Source organism: Manis pentadactyla, chromosome 1 (genome assembly GCF_030020395.1).
Source record: "Manis pentadactyla isolate mManPen7 chromosome 1, mManPen7.hap1, whole genome shotgun sequence".
In the NCBI taxonomy this organism is placed as follows: Eukaryota; Metazoa; Chordata; class Mammalia; order Pholidota; family Manidae; genus Manis; species Manis pentadactyla.
The window spans coordinates 234,752,231-234,771,107 of NC_080019.1; the positions used below are offsets into that span (position 1 = coordinate 234,752,231).

Below are 18,877 nucleotides of genomic sequence, written 5' to 3' on the forward strand. Positions count from 1 at the left end.
ATGAAGTTTACCTGATTCATTCCGTAAAGCTAGACTAATCTTTATACTAAAACTAGTCAACGATATATAAGAAAATCATAAGACAAATCTCATATGTATACAGAGATGCAAGAATGTTAAAGAAAATACTAGAAAATAAAATAAAGTAGTGTACCAAAAATAATATATTATGACCAGGAAGTGTGTATCCTAAGATACAGCACTTTTGGAGTAGAACTGGTGACACTGAACTTCCGTTGCCTCTAAAATTTCAATGTTATTCTCCATAGGCCTTTCCTTACTTTCCTAAAAATAATGTATTTTAAATGAGTGCTGATTTAACTGAATATCTTTAGTATCTATTTACTCTATTAAATCTACTGTGTGCACACAATCCGATCTTTGCCATTCTGCCACTCTCCTGATGCTCTGAATCTTAACACAGGAACGGAAAACTTCAAGAGTGGCATCCTGAAGAGACTTTGCATTCAGTCAGTCCTGCTATCCAGATTCACAGAGCTACTCCACGCTGCTGTTCTTTCTGAAAACTGATACTTTAGCTATTCTTTCATTCTGTCAGCTATCTTAGATCTTTCCAATAATTTTTAAGTAAAACTTACATTTTAATTTATGTTTCTAGTCCATCTAGTCTCTTTTATTCAGTATGAGTAAGGATTATACCCTTGGGCTTGCCATCAGAAACCTATGTTAGTACCAAATCATTAAAGATTAATTTATTCATTTACCTGTCATGTTAACTACGTTATCTACTACATGTCAGGCACTGAGCTAAAGATGAGGACACACAGGTACTAATCTGAGTATAACAGAACCTGGCACAAAGAAAGGAATGATGGACATTCCTTGATAGATGTTCAAACAACTATAAATTCATTTAACCTTGCTAACATCTTGCCTGTATATCCATAGATATGTAACAGGAGACTCATGTTTTGCAGAAACTAAAACACACTATATCCACTGGTTGGCATGACCTGATCATGGTAAATGCATAATGTCTCTTATCAAGCATCACATTCATTTCTAAGTGTTCAAAAATCATCTGTCTGAAATGAAGCACTTCTCAAACATTAAACTAACTTTAATACTCCTGAATTATTTTTAAGGCAAAATGTTACTAACAAAACAGATATTTAGGCAGGGAATTAACTGGATGTCTTAATCTGAGCATAGAGAATATGAATTTTAATCAGAACACAGTCCTAGACTGTGTATATACACATAGCACTTCTCTCTACCTTAAGTATGCTTCAGAAAACATCCCCAGGTTATGGTTTTCCCATCAGCAAGTTAGCAGGCTTTGCCTGTTTCACGCCTACTAGTATAAATAAGTTGCATTACACAATTATATGTATGCGTTTTTAAAAATAAAAATATAAAGTAAAAATGAACATAATGTACTACCTATCCATATTCAATAAGCACTGTTTTATAACCAATTCTTGAGAAGTTTTGCTGTGAAAAAACAAAGAAATACATTCAGAAGGTTGTAAGCTTATGAAAATTAGCTAGGAAAAAGGGAAAAATTGAAAATTTAGAAGAAATTACTACAAGAGGGAATTTCTTTAAAAATATCCATTTTCATGTTCATCTCTAATGAAGACTGAAGTTATTTTAGTAAATACACAAACAAATTAAGAATCTAAAGCCAGAGAAGAAAGCATTACACACTAACACTTAAGTTGGTGCTGTCCTCCCATGCTCCTTACAGCACATGCGCTCCAAGGTGCACCCGCCCACACGCACCCCAGCTTGGAACCAGACTCCTTAAACCTGAGAGCAAAGAGGCAACTAAAATAAGTAGATAAGCAAACAATAATTCCTTGAACAGAACAGAAAATGAGTATGACATTGGCCTACCTGTACCTGGTACCTCCCTTCCTAAACTAAATTTAGTCTACCATACTTTGACCCTAGATCTACATGTTTCCTTTCTGTGGTAAAAAATCTATTTTTCAATTCAACTGAAACTTCGCTAGTGATGAGTAAAACTTACAACTCCTGAAACCACAGAAGTCAACTATTCTTAATTCAAATAGTGCCCCTAATTTCCCACAATTTAAAAATAAAAAATATTTTTGTTGTTTTAAGTGTGCCAAAGAGACCTTCTGTGGACTGACCCCTATGCTGTTCACTTCTTCACACCAAGTGAGTACCACTAGCTCAGAGCCCACTGATGCCAAATTTTTACACAACCAGCTGCTTTTAATATAACCCAAACAGGACTACGTTCAGCCATGCAGAGCCTACCTGTTTTACACACTTAATGAAACTGCATCAGTACCACTGGCCACAGAGTGGATGAACCCCGGAGCTACTGAAGACCAAGCTCCTGCTGCTCCAGGTGCTCAGGGCCCAGTCTTCCCATCTCGCAGCTGAGTGACACGATTAGACACATAAGGCCCCTCCCCACTCCATCTCCCCCAGGAGTTCCCACGCTTTCTTCCCATTCTGGGTGTAGCTCAGCACGGCTGTCTCTGGAAGGTCTCTGGCTGTGAGGCACTTTCCTTTGCAACCTGTCAAAACTCTGCCTAAATAAAGTTCACTGTGTGCTACTCACATCTCATGGTCATGTCTTTTTTTTTGTCAGCCCTGAAATCCATAACTACTACAAATGCATTTTTTCAGTGAAACTTTACAAAAAGTAGCAACTGTACTTGAATCATTTTAAAAATCAGAAAGCCCAGATATCAAGAAAACCTTTAAAAGCTAAATGAAAATATGAAAAGTTTGTAAGTTCCCTTAAGAAATTTATGATAGCCTATTCACACAATTTCATTCAGTCAACCAAACAAAAAACAAGCACTTCCACACAAACGGTACAAGTCTTTCAAGAAGCAGAGGTTATACATTAAGCATGAGAGTCCAGGGCTGTGCCCCCAAGTGCAGCAGGATGGAGCGCAGAAGGCACGGCACAGACACACAGTACGTGCTCTCTGACTGGGAGGCCCTCGTTCTGTGCTGCAGTTTGCTCAGGTAGAGCCCCTGCTGATCTAGCCAAGCACTGGGGAGAGAAATCTGACCACTTTAATTCACCACACCCCCTATGCAGTATTGCTACCCAAAATGCTTCCGCTGATTCTAACCCTGAGGACACAGGCAAATACAAACTGAGGGACGTTTTGCAAAACAACTGGCCTGAGCACTTCAACAATGTCCAGGGCATGAAAGAAAAAAAGGAAAACAAGACTGGGGAACGGTTCTTTCCTTTGCAACATGGCATAAATGCCATGACAGTGATAAAACACAATACCCCGAACAAAACAAAAACAAAAACAAATAAAAACAGCTATAAAGGACATTCTGAAAATCAGGGACATTTGAATATGGACTATATGCTTTACAGTACTATTTGTATCAGTGTTAAATTCTCCAAATGTAGTAATCACACTGATTATATTAAAAGAATGTCCTTTTTCTTAGGAGATGCATACTGACATATTTAGTAGAAGAGCGTTAGGATGTCTTAAACCTACTCTCCTGCATAGAAGCAGGGCTGGGGGCTGGAGGCAGAGCACGAGCACTCTATGACAAAATGTTGGTAAGAGGTGAATCTACAGGAAGGGATATGGGTATTATTTATAATATTCCTGAAACTTGTCTACAGATTGGAATTTTTCAAAATAAAAAATTAGGTAAAAAAGGTCAGATAATTTTTTTAAAGGATGCCATAGAAGCATCCCAAGCCCTGTGTATTGTCTGCCACCGGGTCCCAGTCACGGGGCCCCGAACTTGAGTCTGTTAACACTGTGCTCCGCCTCTTCTTTCCTTCTGTTCAGCCTCTTCTCATCAGGTTCTCACTTCTGCCTCTCCCCCCAAACAGCTCTCAACAAGATCTTCGGCCTTATTCAGCTTCAACAGCACAGACATATTTGATTAGCCCATACCCTAAATATTTTCTCTGCTTGGTTTCCAAGACACTGGTTTTTCTTTTGTCTGTCTATCTCACTGGCCACAACTTTTGAGATTCTTTTGACTGGTTCTTTCCTTCCGCCATCTTTAACCACTATAGCTCCCCAGTGCTCTGTCTCCACCTCGGTTCCCCATCTACAGTAACTCCTTCAGTGTTCCCATCCAGCACTACAGCTTTAAATACCATCTGAATGCTGATGACAAGTTTACATCTGTAACCCTAGACTCATAAAATCATTAATTTTATAATAATACATATTTAATACTTTTAAGAATAGGGTATCATCAGTAAATAATTTTTTTAATCACTCATAATCCAAACATTCAAAAAACCAGTGTTACTATTTTGATACATTTACATCTTACCTCTTTTCTATTAGACATTGCTTTTGTCTCACAAATTTGTGATCAAACTACATACCCACTTTGTACAGTCTTTTTATCTTTATGCCTTCAATAATTTTTTTCAATTTCTATTTGCAAAAGGCAAAGATTTAAAAAGTCTCCCTCACTTTGACATACAGAAACAAAATGACAGATTTGTCATTCCTAGTCTATCAAAGATTATTCTTAAAATAGAACATTATTTTTTAAATACTGCATGCATAATTGTGTTTTAAAAATTCACAATAACTCAGGTTACCATTTCAGTATACAGTAAAAAAGATTATAAAGATGTCAGTATTTTAAGAAAAAAATTATGTCTTCAGAATTACACATAATAAAGCAACTATATTTTTGTCAGGAAAACATGTCAAAAGCATATTTTATACTATGGAACAAAAAAAAAGCCTTCCTCTGCAACTTACAAAAATTGTTAACAAATTTAATAAGGGTAACTACTCACCCCCTATTACTGACAATTGCCTTTTTCAAGTGAATGTAATTTGCAGGAAAGATCCCCTGTGAAAGAGAAAAGATTTATCATTAGAAAAGAAATTTGGATTAACATTTGATATATACTCTTAGAATTTCTTTCAAACGGAGTACCTTTTGTCATTCATAATAAGGCCCTTCCAATCATAACTGACTTTATGCTAATGAAGTGATAGGTCCCTCCATAGCTTCGAGATGGGAGATGGCTGCCAGGGGAACCAACCAGGAGATTACAGGGTTGGAACTTTCAGCCCCACTCTCCAACCTCCAGCGAGGGGAATGGGGCTGGAGATTGAGTTAACCACCAAAAGCCAATGACCTAATAAATGGCGCCTTCCTAATGGAAGTCCCATAAACACCTCAAACAGTGGGGTTTGGAGAGCTGCCAGTCTGGTGAACACATTAAGCTGCTGTGAGACTGGTGAGCTGAGAGAAGCTCCGTGCCCCAGCCCACAGGGCCTGCCCTATCACCTTTTCCACATGGCTGTTCCTGAGTGGTGTGCTTTATAATAAACTGGAAATAGTAATTAAGTTGTTTTCCTGAGTTCTGTGAGCCATTCTAGCAAATGACCAACAGTGAGAAAGAGGTCACAGAACCTTCAGCTTATAACTGGTTGGTAGGAAGTACGGGAAGCCCAGGACTTGAAACTGGCTTCTGAGGCGGAGGTGGTCTTATGGGACTGAGCCCTTAACATGTGGGGCCTGACATAAACTCTGGATCATTAATGTTGAAATTGGATTGAATTGTTAGACATCCAACTGGTGTCCAGACAGCTGGGCAGTTGGTTGTCGTAATAGAAAAAAAACACACACTTTGTGTCAGAAGTACTGGGAGTAGAAATATATTAACTAAAAAATAAAGAGAAAAGTGACTGAAAAAAATGAGCATCAGGGAAATGTGTGACTATGGCAACAACAAAAAAAGATCTAACATTCATGTCAAGTTCTGGGAAAAGAAGAGAAAAAGGACAAGGCTAAAATGTACATGAATAAATTCTAGGAAGAATGTGGACAATAGGCACTCTCATTCTTTGTTGGTGGGAATGCAAAATGGAACAGCCACTTTAGAAGGCAGTCTGAAAGTTTCTTACAAAACTAAACATACTCTTATCATGTAATCCAGAAACTGCAGTATTTGGTAATAACCCAAATGAATCAAAAATTATGTCCACACAAAAACCTGCACACAAATGTTTATAGTTGCTATTAAAAAGAAAACCACAGGCCCAAAGATGGAGTCACTCATTCTAATGGCCTGTGTCAGCAAACTAAGACTTAACACCTAACCTAAATGTAGTTTCAGGTCCTACCCCCAGGAATGAAACCTTTAATCAGTCAATATGGAATTTCCTGCTTAGCACTAGGAAATCAACTGATAGACTCCTTCCAACCCCTTAGGAGGGCAACCCTTCCTAACACAATGGATTCTCTGCTAGCAATTTCCTTCCTTCAACTCTCTCTCTACCTTTAAAAACCCTTGCCTTTCTGCAGTTGAATGCTATCTCTTTCTACTTGCTAGACAGAATGCTGCCTAATTCATGAATCACTTAATAAAGCCAATTAAACCTTCAAATTTACTTAGTTGAATTTCTTTAATATTGCTTTATTTGTAAATGCCAGAAGTTGGAAGCAACCAAGATGTCCTTCAATAGGTAAATGGACAAAAAATAGTCCATCCAGAGAATGGAATATTATTCAGCAGTAAAAAGAAATGGGTTCATAGGCAAAAATCTCCTGAATATAAACATGAGCAACTTTTTCCTGAATACATCTCCTCGAGCAAGGGAAACAAAAGCAAAAATGAACACATGGGACTACATCAAACTAAAAAGCTTTTGTATAGCAAAGGACACCATCAGTAGAACAAAAAAGCATCCTACAGTATGGGAGAATATATTTGTAAATAACATATCCGAAAAGGGATTAACATCCAAAATATATAAAGAACTCACTTGCCTCAACAACCAAAAAGCAAATAACAATTAAAAAATGGGCAGAGGATACGAACAGACAATTCTCCAAAGAAGAAATACAGACGGCCAACAGGCACATGAAAAGATGCTCCACATTGCTAATTATCGGGAAATGCAAATAAAAACCACAATGAGATATCACCTCATACCAGTTAGGATGGCCAGCATCGAAAAGACTAAGAACAACAAATGCTGGTGAGGATGTGGAGAAAGGGGAACCCTCCTACCCTGCTGGTGGGAATGTAACCTAGTTCAACCACTGTGGAAAGCAATATGGAGGTTCCTCAAAAAACTAAAAATAGAAATACCATTTGACCTGGGAATTCCACTCCTAGGAATTTACCCAAAGAATACAAGTTCTCAGACTCAAAAAGACACATGCACCCCTATGTTTATTGCAGCACTATTTACAATAGCCAAGATATGGAAGCAACTTAAGTGTCCATCAGTAGATGAATGGATAAAGAAGAGGTGGTACATATACACAATGGAATACTATTCAGCCATAAGAAAGAAACAAATCCTACCATTTGCAACAACATGGATGGAGCTAGAGGGTATTATGCTCAATGTTATAATAAGCCAGGTGGAGAAAGACAAATATCAAATGATTCCCTCATTTGTGGAGTATAATGAAGCAAAACTGAAGGAACAAAACAGCAGCAGACTCACAGACTCCAAGAAGGGACTAGCGGTTACCAAAGGGGAGGGGTGCAGGAGGGTGGGTCGGGAGGGAGGGAGAAGGGAATTGAGGGATATTATGATTGGCAAACATGGTGTGGGGGTCATGGGGAAGACAGTGTAGTACAGAGAAGGCAAGTAGTGACTCTGTGGCATCTTACTACACTGATGAACAGGGACTGCAATGAGGTATGGGGGAGGGACTCAATATGGGTGAATGTAGTAACCACATCGTTTTTCATGTGAAACCTTCCTAAGAGTGTGTATCAATAATACCTTAATAAATAAATAAATAAATAAGAAATGGGTTATCAAGCTGTTAGGCAGGAAAATAGATATGAGCAGGGTGGAAAGAGAATAAGGCCAGTAAAGCCCACTAGAAAGGACTCAAAGAGGTAACCAGTTAAAAATAGAAAGCTCAGAAGGCCAGGAGCAACTTGACCTAGAATGTTGAATACTCCCCAGATAAAGAAAAGTATCTCAGCATAGCCTATGTTTTCACTGTCAATTAGAACATACTATTGTAAGATTTAGTTTAGCACCTGATAAAAAGCCCAGCTTATTCAGGAAGAATTCTATCTTAAAGTTAAGATTGCATTTTAATCAAACGGACAGTGGCTCAGCCCACCTTGGAGGCAGGGCAGACAGTCTTGATTGATGTGCTTCCAGACAGAAGCTGATTCCTGGGAAGGAATCAAAGCAGTATATTTCTTGTGTTAAGTTAAAAAAAGAAGAAACTTATGTCTTAACAAAGATGAACATTCTGCAACAATTTGGCTGGTCCACACCTGGCCCTTTGTCACTTCCCTGAAAATCTTTAACCGCCTATAAAACCCCAGACCCTAAACCTTTAGGCACGCACCTCTCTCCAAGACCGCCCGCACTTTCTAAGTAGGTAACTTTAATAAATTCCTTTCTCACCTTATACTCTGACTTCCTTGCATCTCCAAACCTCCCTGAGGTCACCCACATTTTCTAAGTAAGTAACTTTAAAGGAAACTTTTACTCTGCTTTACCACTGCATCTCTGCGCTTCAGTTCTTTGTTGCAGTGTGGACAAGAACCAAGGAAAGTACACAAGGCTCCCCCAACAAAGCCACAAAAAGACATGGAGGAATCTTAGCTTCAGTTAAAAATAGAAAGCTCAGTGAAAGGCTGGGTGAAAGAAGCCACTCTGAAAAGGCTGCATTCTGTGTGATTCCAACCAAATTACATTCTTTAAAAGGCAAATTAGAGAGGCAATAAAAAGATAATGGATGCCAAGTGTCCTGGAGGACAGGGACAGGAATGAACAGAGGGAGTGTGGGGCATTTTTAGGGTAATGAAGCTATGGTTACGGTATGTAATGACAGACACTTCACACAGTGCATTTGTCAAATCCACAGAACTATAGCAACACAGAGAGAGAACCTGAATGTAAACTATGATTAAAATTAACAGTGCATCAATATTGGTTCATTAAATGTAACAAATGCACCACACTGATGCAGGATGTGAATAAGAGAAGAAACTGTGGCAGGGGGTGGGGAGAAAGACTCTCTCTCTCTACTTTCTGCATTTTTCTGTACAATTAAAACTGTTCCTAAAAAAAAAAGTCTAATAAAATTTTTAAATTAAAAAAAAAAAGGAAAACTTTCTAAATCTGGCAAAAGACATAAACTTACAGAGTAAAGCTGAACAAACCCCAAACACAATGAATCAAAAGAAACACACACTAAGACACAACATAGTTATGTTTCTGAACACTACAAGCAAAAAAATCTTGAAAGTCACGAAAGGAAAAGAAAAACCTTACCAAGAGTGGGAAAAATTATTCAAACGGAAGTGACTTTTTCACCAGAAATCAGAGGTTAGCAGCACTACTCACAACAGCCAAAAGGTGGAAACCACCCAAATGTCCACCAGCTGATGAGTGGGTGAGCAGACTGCAGCACAGCCATACAATGGAACGTTATTCAGCCATAAAGGCAATTATGTACACAAAAGATGTAACTAATCACATTTCAATAACTGCATCTAAATACACTAGTTAAAAGAGATAAGCAGATTATAAAACATGACCTAACTATATGTTGTTTACCAAAAAACTCACTACAAATATAATGACATAGGCAAGTTGGAAGTAAAAGGATGGAAAACATGTTATGCAAAAATGAATGAAAAGAAAACAAGAGCTAAAGTTAGATAAGTAGATCCAGTGCAAAGAAAATTTATCGGATACAAAGAGGGACATTGTATAATGATACAAGGTTAAATACCAAGACTACACAGCAATCAAAATATGTATGCACTTAACAACAGAGCTAGATATATGGGAAGCAAAATTGATAGAAATAAAAATAGGTCCACAATTATAGAGACTTACAGAACAACTAGATAGAAAAACAACAATGATAAAGAATGCAACACCATCCACCAAGAGAAACCCCCGGCATTCAGAAAACACTCAACAACAGCAGGTGCACATTCGTTTCAAGTGCTCACAGGACATCTGCCAAGACAGATTAAATCCTCGGCAAAACCACAAATGTCAACAAATTTAAAATAATTGAAATCGTACACAGAATGTTTTCTCCAACCACAATGAAATCAAACTGGAAACCAGTAACACAAAATAAGAAAATCTCCAAATACTTAGAAATAAAAAAAATATTTCTAAATAATCACAGCATCAAAGAGGAATTCTCAGACCAAGTAAAAAATTACACCGAGCTGAATGAAAATGAGAATATAATTATCAAAATTTGTGAGATGTCAGTGAAGAAGTGTTGAAAGGGAAATTATTGATATTAAATGCATATATTATTAAAGAAGAAAATGGCAAATCAATAATCTAAGTTCCCTCCTCAAGAGCCTAGAAATAGAAAAGCAAAATAAAACTAAAGCAGGCAGAAAGGAAAATGATAAATAGAAATCAATAAAATTAAAAACAAAAGAACAACAGAGAAAACTGATGAAATACAAAGCTAGTTTTTGGAAAGATCAATTAAACTGACTGAATTCTAGCAAGCCTAACAAAGAAGAGAAGAGAGAAGACACAGTCACTGGTATCGGGAGTTAAACGGGTCGTTACACAGACACCGGAATGGTGAGAGCAGGGAAACAACGAAAGGCCCCGCACACAGACCACATACACTCAGCAACAGGTAAGAAGAGCTATGCAACATGAAGTTTATTTTAGGGATGCAAGGCATTTTCAATATTCAAAAATCAATGTAATCTACCATATTAATAATCTAAAGAAGGAAAATCACATAATATTAATACAGAAAGGGCATGACAAAACCCAATACCAATTCATGATAAAAATAAAACTCTCAGTGGCATCTTGCTGCCCTGATGGACAGTGACTGCATTGGGGTACGGGTGGGGACTTGATAATGTGGGTAAATGTAGTAACCGCATTGTTTTTTCATGTGAAACCTTCATAAGAGTGTATATCAATCATACCTTAATAAACTATTAAAAATAAATAAATAAATAAAACTCTCAGAAAAGTACCAGTAGAATCACAGAGGAGTGAGGTAAGCAAAATGGCAGAACAGGAATTTTCTATTTTACCACCAAAGAACCCTGATTTCAACTATCAACCATGAACAAAGGAGCCTTTGTGGAAGTCCAGGAGCCCATTGGAAAAGTTCCAGCATAGTACTGCAGAAAAAAAATATTTGAGACTGGATCCACCGAAGAGGGTATGAAGAACACATTCATGCTACCTACATCATCCTTTTCACAAGGCAGCACAGTGCAGACTAGAGACTTCTCGGCCTATGGTTTTTCCCTTGGGGGAAAGTGAGCACGTATGAGTGACTGCCTGTCTTCCCCAGCTATGTGGTGAGGAAGCCCACTTCTTTCTCAATCCACCCAGAACACTGAGGTCTGCTGTACAACTGGTGGGGGCAGGGAGGGCTTAGAACAGCAGCCAGGACTCTCAAAGGGCAGCAGAAGGATGTGGCTCCTACCAACCACTTCAGACTCCATCAGGAAGCTTGTCCATGAATCAGTGGGGACACCTCCCCTACAGATCTCCCCAGCTGGCCTACGGACACCCCCAGTGCTCTGCACACACCCCCGTAAACTCCCCAACTCCATAGCCAGTTCCCTGTATGTGCCCCCAAGCGGTAGCAATGAGTGCAAGTTTTTACAGGTAGCTACTAAGCATATGCAGGAAGCTACTCACATCTGCTCAACAGCACAAACTTGAGCATCCAGCACTACCCCAGGCAAAGCAAACAAGAGGTCGTGAGCAACTGGTCTGACTTTGCAGGATTGAGAGAAAGCATATAATCATAAGGATTCCACCTAGAAAGGAAACAAGAATTGTAGAACAGGTGCATCAATAGCAAAGATCTAAGAAAGGCTCAGAATAGCCAGCAGGGCTGACAGAAGGTATTTCTCTACCGAACAGTCAATAAAAATGGAGGAGGTGACTGTTCCAGCCACCAAAGGATGCAAAGACAGCAATGCAGAGCTCCAAGGAACATGAAAAATAAAGGGAATGATACTACCAAAGGAACACAGTAATTTCCAGCAACCAGTCCCAAAGAAACACATCTGTGATTTGCCCAACAAAGAATTCAAAATAGTTGTTTTAAATAAGCTCAGAGATCTACAAGAAAAGAGCTACAGAAAGAGCATTCAACAAAGTCAAAAAACAAAACAAGAAGATTAACAGATACACAGAAATCATAAAAAAGAACCAAACAAACTCTGGAGCTGAAGATTACAGTGAATTAAATGAAAAATTCAAATGAGAATGAGAACAATAGACTTGACCAAGGAGAAAATTAATGAAAATGAAGATAAGAACTTTGAAATTATCCAGTCAGAAGAAAACAAAGAAAAAAGAATGAAAAAAAGTGAAGAAAGTCTATGTGAATTATACAATACCATCAAGAGAAACAATCTATGCATGACTGCAGTTCCAGAAGAATGGGGGAAGAAGAAAGGTACAGAAGGCTTATTTAAAGAAATAAATTAAAAGAAATAATCTGGGGAAAGAGTTGGGTATCCAAGTTCATGAAGCTAGGTTCCCTTTCAAAAATATTCAACCCAAAAAGATCAATTCCAAGATACATTAGAATAAAATTGACTAAAATCAAAAACAAAGAGAATTTCTAAAGAAGCCAGAAAAAGTTTATAACTTACAAGTTCACCCCCATAAAGCTAACAGCAGAATCCCAAGAGAGAGTGGGATAGTATATTCAAAGTACTGAGAAAAAAAAAAAAAAACCACCAACTAAGAATACTTTACCTGGCAAAGGTGTCCTTCAAAAATTAAGGAGAGATAAAGACTTCCCAAGACAAAAACTGAGAGAGTTTATCATGACTAGACCTGCCTTATAAGAAATGCTGAAAGGAATTCTTCAAGCTGAAATCAAAGGACACTAATTAGTAACATAAAAACGTATGAAAATACAAAACACATTGGTAAAAGTAAATTTATAGTCAAATTCAGAATATTCTAATATTAATGTGGTATCATATTAATTAACTCTAGTATAAAGGTTAAAGGACAAAAGTATTAAAAATAACTATAAGTATAATAACTGATTAAAGGACATACAATTTAAAAAAAGATGGAAACTGTGACATCAAAAACATAAATAGTTTGGTAGGAGGAGAAATAAGGTAGAATTTATATATGGCATTGAAGTTAAGATGCTATCAACATAAAATATACTGCATGTTTTATGTAAGCCTCATGGCAAAGAAAAATCTGAGATATACAAAAATAAAGAGAAAGACATCAAACCACAAACCATACCATTACATAAAATCATCAATTTGCACAGGATAACAACGAAAGAAGGAAGGGACAACAGAACTACAAAGAGCCAGAAAACAGCAAGGTGGCATTAGTAAGTCCTCACCTAGCAAAAATTACTTAAATGTAAATAGATTAAATCCTCCAATCAAAAGGCATACAGTCACTGAATGATTAAAAAATATAACCCAACTACATGCTGCCTACAAACATAGGTTCAAAGAAAAGGAGAAAAATATATTCCTTGCAAATGTAAACCAGAAGAGTGAGTGCAGGGGTAGCTATAATTTCATCAGTCAAGAGACATCAAGTCAAAAAAAGACAAGTCAAAGACAAAGAGGTGAAGGATACAACATACAATATATGTAAACATATACACAACCACACAATAGAACACCTAAATAAATTAACCAAATACTAACAGATCTAAAAGGAGACATAAACAACACACAAATAGTAAGGGAGTTCAATACCCTACTCCGAACAATGTGATAGATCATAAAACCAGAAAATCAGTAAGAAATCATTAGACTAAAATTATACTTTAGACCAAATGAACCTAACAGACATATTCAGAATATTGCATCTAACAGCAGCAGGATACACATTCTTCTCAAGCACACCTGAAATATTCTCCAGGACAGATAACATGTCATGCCACAAAATATATGTTTCAGCAAACTCAAGAAAAGTGAAATCACATCAATTATCTTTTCTAACCACAATGGTATGAAACTAGAAATCAAAACAGAACAAAGCTGGAAAATTTACAAATACGTGGAAATTATACAGCACATTCTTGAACCAATGGGTCAAAGAAGAAATCAAAAGGGAAATAAAAAAATATCTTAAGACAAACAAAAATGGAAACATAATGTGTCACAGCTTATAGGATGCAGAAAAAGCAGTCGTCCTAAGATGGAATTTTATTGTGATAAATGCCTACATTAAGAAAAAAAGAAAAATCTCAGAAAACCTAACTTTATATCTCAAGAAACTAGAAAAAGAAGAATGAATTAAGAAAATTAGCAAAGGATATATAAAGACCAGAGGAAAACTCAATGAAATAGACAGAAGAAAAAAATTGAAAAGATCAATGAAGTTAAGACCTAGATATTTGAAAATATAAACAAAATTGCAAAACCTTAGCTAGACTAACAAAGAAAATAAGAGAAAATAATCAAATAAAATTGAAAATGAAAGAGTACGACTGATAAAACAAAAATACAAAGGAGCATAGGAGACTACAATGAACTACATCAGCAAGCTGGCTAACCTAGAAGAAACGGACAAATTCCTAGAAACATACAGCCCATCGAGAATGAATCAAGAGGAAATAGAAAATCAGAACAAACCAATTATGAGAAAGTTCTAAAAAGCCAGAGAGGAAAGAACTCAGTGAACACATGGGTCCATGAAGGCTGTAGAGGCCGTAGGGCGGCAGGACAGCTCAGCGCTGTGCTGTGAAGATGCCCTGCAGGCTTTCTCGCCTGTGTCAGCAAGACAGCCACAGCCCCTTGCCCCTGACCAGGAAGAGAAACATCCGAGAGCACTCAAAGGAGAATAAGCCAAACCATAAACAAGAAAAATTTAAATGAGAAACTTGATTTCCTCAAAATTAAAATCCACTCTTTAGAACACAGAAAAGGTAAGCCCCATTCTTAAAGAATGTATTTATAAGGACTTGCATTCAAAATAAAGAATTCATATTGACTCAGAAAAAAACCACCCAATCAAATATGGGTGAAAGATATGAACATACATTTCACAGAAAAATGACATGAAAGACGAATAAACATTTGAAAAGGTGTTCTTTAGTCATTAGGTAAATAAAAATTAAAACCACCACAAAATACCACTGGCTCACCCATTAGAAAGGCTAAAATTAAAAAGACTGTAAATGACAAGTATTGCTGAAAACAGAGGCCAATTGAAACTCTGATACTTAAAACTTAAATTCTGGTAGAGTTTCCACCAGTAACTGGTAAGAACTGCTCACTGCGCCTACACTATTTGGACAAACAATATGGGTTTATGCTTTCCTTCCAGGAGTCTGGAATTTTGTCACATGTTAGGCAGAGGCTGCCTACTTGACAAGTGCCTGGAAACACCATGGGGCGCTGAGTGTCAAACAAGTTTCTCTGGTTGACAACATCCCACATGTGTCACAATGTGGTTGGGTAATTAAGCTTGTCCTGTGTGACTCCACTGGGAGAGTACCTCACGCATGGTGTCCCCAGACTTTACCCCACGCACTTTTACCCTTTGCTGATTTTGACTTGCACTCTCTCACTATCATAATTCATAGCCATAAGAACCACTGTGGAATGAGTCCTATGGGTCCTCATAGGAAACCTTCAAGCCTAGGGGTGGTCTTGAGGACCTCCAAACACAACAAGTGCCTGACACAAAATCTCTCTTAGCCTTCACTTCCTTCACCTTTCACCTAAAACAACATAAACCTGCTAATGACAATGCCCATCAGTGGAGTACACTTAAAATGTGACTACTATGGAAATTCCAGATGACAAACTCACAACATTTCAGTACTGAATAACAATAATAAAAGTACATTTTCAACAAGTTTTCAGTTAGGAGGACTGCTACTGATAATGACTAGAGCTCTCCTTCGTTTAAAAAAAAATCATTAGACTATATTTCAGTATGACTTGGAATTTGACCAACTCTACATCAAAATAAACCATCACAGCCAGAAAGTAAACTGAGAAACTGAAATAACTCTGAGTGAATGTGAAATCACATCTTTAGGGTTTGATGTAAAAACCATTTAATGATTTTTTTACAACTTTATTGGGGTATAGCTGATAAACTGCACGTACTTAATGTATAAAATTTGATGCCCATGGCATATACATACACAGGTAAAACCATGAGCACAAGTGAAATAATGAAATTTGCATCATCAGCAGAAGTTTCTCATCTGTTTGTAACCAATCCTCCCTTCAACACTCTTTGCAATCAACCACTGAACTGGTTTAAGACATAATAAATTATCAGCATTTCCCAGAATTTTACATAAACCAAATTTAAAATGTTCATCAGTCCTCCTCTTCCAAAGCCACCACTACAACCTAATATCATAGAATCTGCGTCTACTTTCTTCCATTGTGGGAACTTGCCTAATCTTCTCTCTTAATCATGAACTCACTAGGACTCTGGCTTTCTGCCACTATCATCCCATTAAATGGGATTCTCTAAAAAATCACCAGTGGCCTTCTAATCGTCAAACATACCATGGTCCCTACTCTGTACCTGTTCTGGAGGCTACTCCACAGTGCCTGAAATCATTAATTACCATTTTTTAGAAGCTTCCTTCTTTTTAGCCAACCATGACCTCCATTTCCCAGTCTCTTTGTGCTGTTCCTCTCTTTCTGCCCTTCAAAGTGTCGGCAGTCTGTAAGGTCTTGTTTTCAGTCCTGTGCTATCACAGTAGTTGTTACAGCAACAGAAGCAAGTATTTATTGTGCTATCATCATGTGCAAGGCACTGTGCTAAGAGATTCATATAAGCTCATTGATTCATTATAACAATTCAATGAAATAAGGGATGTTATCCCCATTTCAAATGCATACAAAATTAGACAAATATACTGAACCCCCAAGAACCCATCACATAGCTTCAACAATTATCAACATTTTTCCAATCTTGATTCATTAATCTCCACATACACCTTTCTACCCAATGCAGTATGTTAGAACAAATTTCAGAAATCATCTATAAATGCTTCAACATGTATCTTCAACAGATGTTTACCGCTTCTCCAATAAACTATTTCATAGTTACACTGTGTGGCAATAGTAGATTTGTGCCTCTGCTAAATGACAGATTCCCTATTGCCAGAAAGACATAATCCAAATTCCTTACCATTCATTTTATTATTTGGCATGAAAGACTCTTTAAATACGGATCCAACCTATCTGTCCTGCCTTACCCATCACTCTCCTGCATTATGCTCTAGCCAGTTTGGACTATTTATCATTCCCTAAACATAACTTGCAATTTCGTGCCTCTATGTCTCTGTTTTTGCTATGCAAAACAGTCTATAATGCCCTGTGTTCCTATCCAGCAGAATTCTGAGTATCCAGTTGACAATTTCTGTATAAAAGCTGATTCTAAAACCACAAAATGGCAGTAAATAAACTCAAATTTCATTCTTTCCCCTCTTGAGCATATGTTTTATAAAAAGCAAAAAATTATCTAATATGTTGTACGTTTTCTTAATTTCATCTTATTCTCTTACTCTTTAATTCTTTATGTATGCTTTTAAGAAAGCTAATATTATGCCAAGCCTAACAAGTATATAACATGACATTTCAAAACAGAAGCTAATACTATGTTTCAAAAACTTTTGGTTTCTAAAATTATAAAGCCAAAATAAGTTTTACCCTACAAATGTATGCTGCAAAAATAAACTCTTCAACAAATGCAAAAGACAGAAAACTATCATTCTTAAATAATTTAGCATAACTTTAGTAGTATATATGTCCTGTGTATTATGATTCTTTTAAACTGTACAATTTTAATATGTAGTCACAAAAATATATAACTGAAAGAGTATTTTATAATCACCCTAGTTTTTCCTTTTGAATGTTATGTGTTTCTACAAGGCATAAATGATTAAGTTTTGAGTTTTCTTAAAAGCTGTTTTATAGAAAGAAATGTTTTATCACTTACTAGTATTTCTGAATGCTCTTTTTGCTATCTAGTTTAGATATTTTATTCGACCTATATCAAGTTTTATTTTATTAGTTGTATAAATCTTACATTACTAAAGACATACTTTAACAAGTCACCTTTTTATTTCTGAGACCACTAATAGCTATGAAAAACCTATTGAAATTTTTGCTTACTGTGACCATAATAAGGCAAATAAAAGATATATATGAATACACTTTTTTAATCATTTTAATTTTTTAATCAATTAACACTAAAGAATTTCCTGCATGGTTCCACAACTTATCACTGCCATGGAAATGAAATGCAATTACTAATATCCTCTTTCCATCTATTGATTTTTTAAAGTTTAAGAACACAAAAACAAGCTATTAAGAGATACAAGATTAAGTGTTATTAATAAAAGCTAACATAATCGAAGATTCTAGAATGGAGTTGGTATTACCAAAATACACAATCTCAGAAGTATCACATTAGCCCACAGTAAAGAAATTAAAGGAGTCTGATGGGACAAAATGAGCTGTAACACTTTAAATGAGTATAATTTGTTTCCTCATTTTGATTATTTCATCAAATCATTGCTAAGATTAATCACAAAATGGCCTCTGCCACAGACTCTAAACACCTTTGCTGTAGGAAGAAATTTTAAGAACAGGTATGAGATGCTAAGCACTTTTCTAACTCTAAAATAGAACTTTGATTCTCCTGCTGGAGAAGCCCCGTGAAGTAGAGACCTTGAGACTATGTGGAGAAGCCTTGTTATTTCATGGTCCAGCTGAAGACAGGCTTCCGGCCCTCCCTGCTAAGATGCCAGACATGTGAATAAACCCTCTTGGACATTCTAGCCACCTGAGCCCCCAGGTGACTGTAGCCACAGGTGACATCACATGTACCAGAATAACTCCCAGGTGAGCCAGTCAAGGCACAGAATCATTAGAGATAAAATGGTGATTAGTGTTAACTCACTACATTTT

General features: G+C 36.8%; 1 protein-coding gene across 7 annotated transcripts in view; it reads right to left on the reverse strand.

The window, feature by feature from the left end:
• The window catches only part of DOCK3 (dedicator of cytokinesis 3), a 347,773-nt gene that overhangs the window by 212,030 nt on the left and 116,866 nt on the right, over nucleotides 1–18,877 (reverse strand). For all 7 annotated transcript variants that reach the window (XM_057487070.1, XM_057487065.1, XM_057487062.1 and 4 more), the window contains exon 4: nucleotides 4,760–4,815. In XM_057487070.1, coding sequence (XP_057343053.1) covers nucleotides 4,760–4,815 — 56 coding nt within the window. The remainder of the gene's footprint in view (nucleotides 1–4,759; nucleotides 4,816–18,877) is intronic.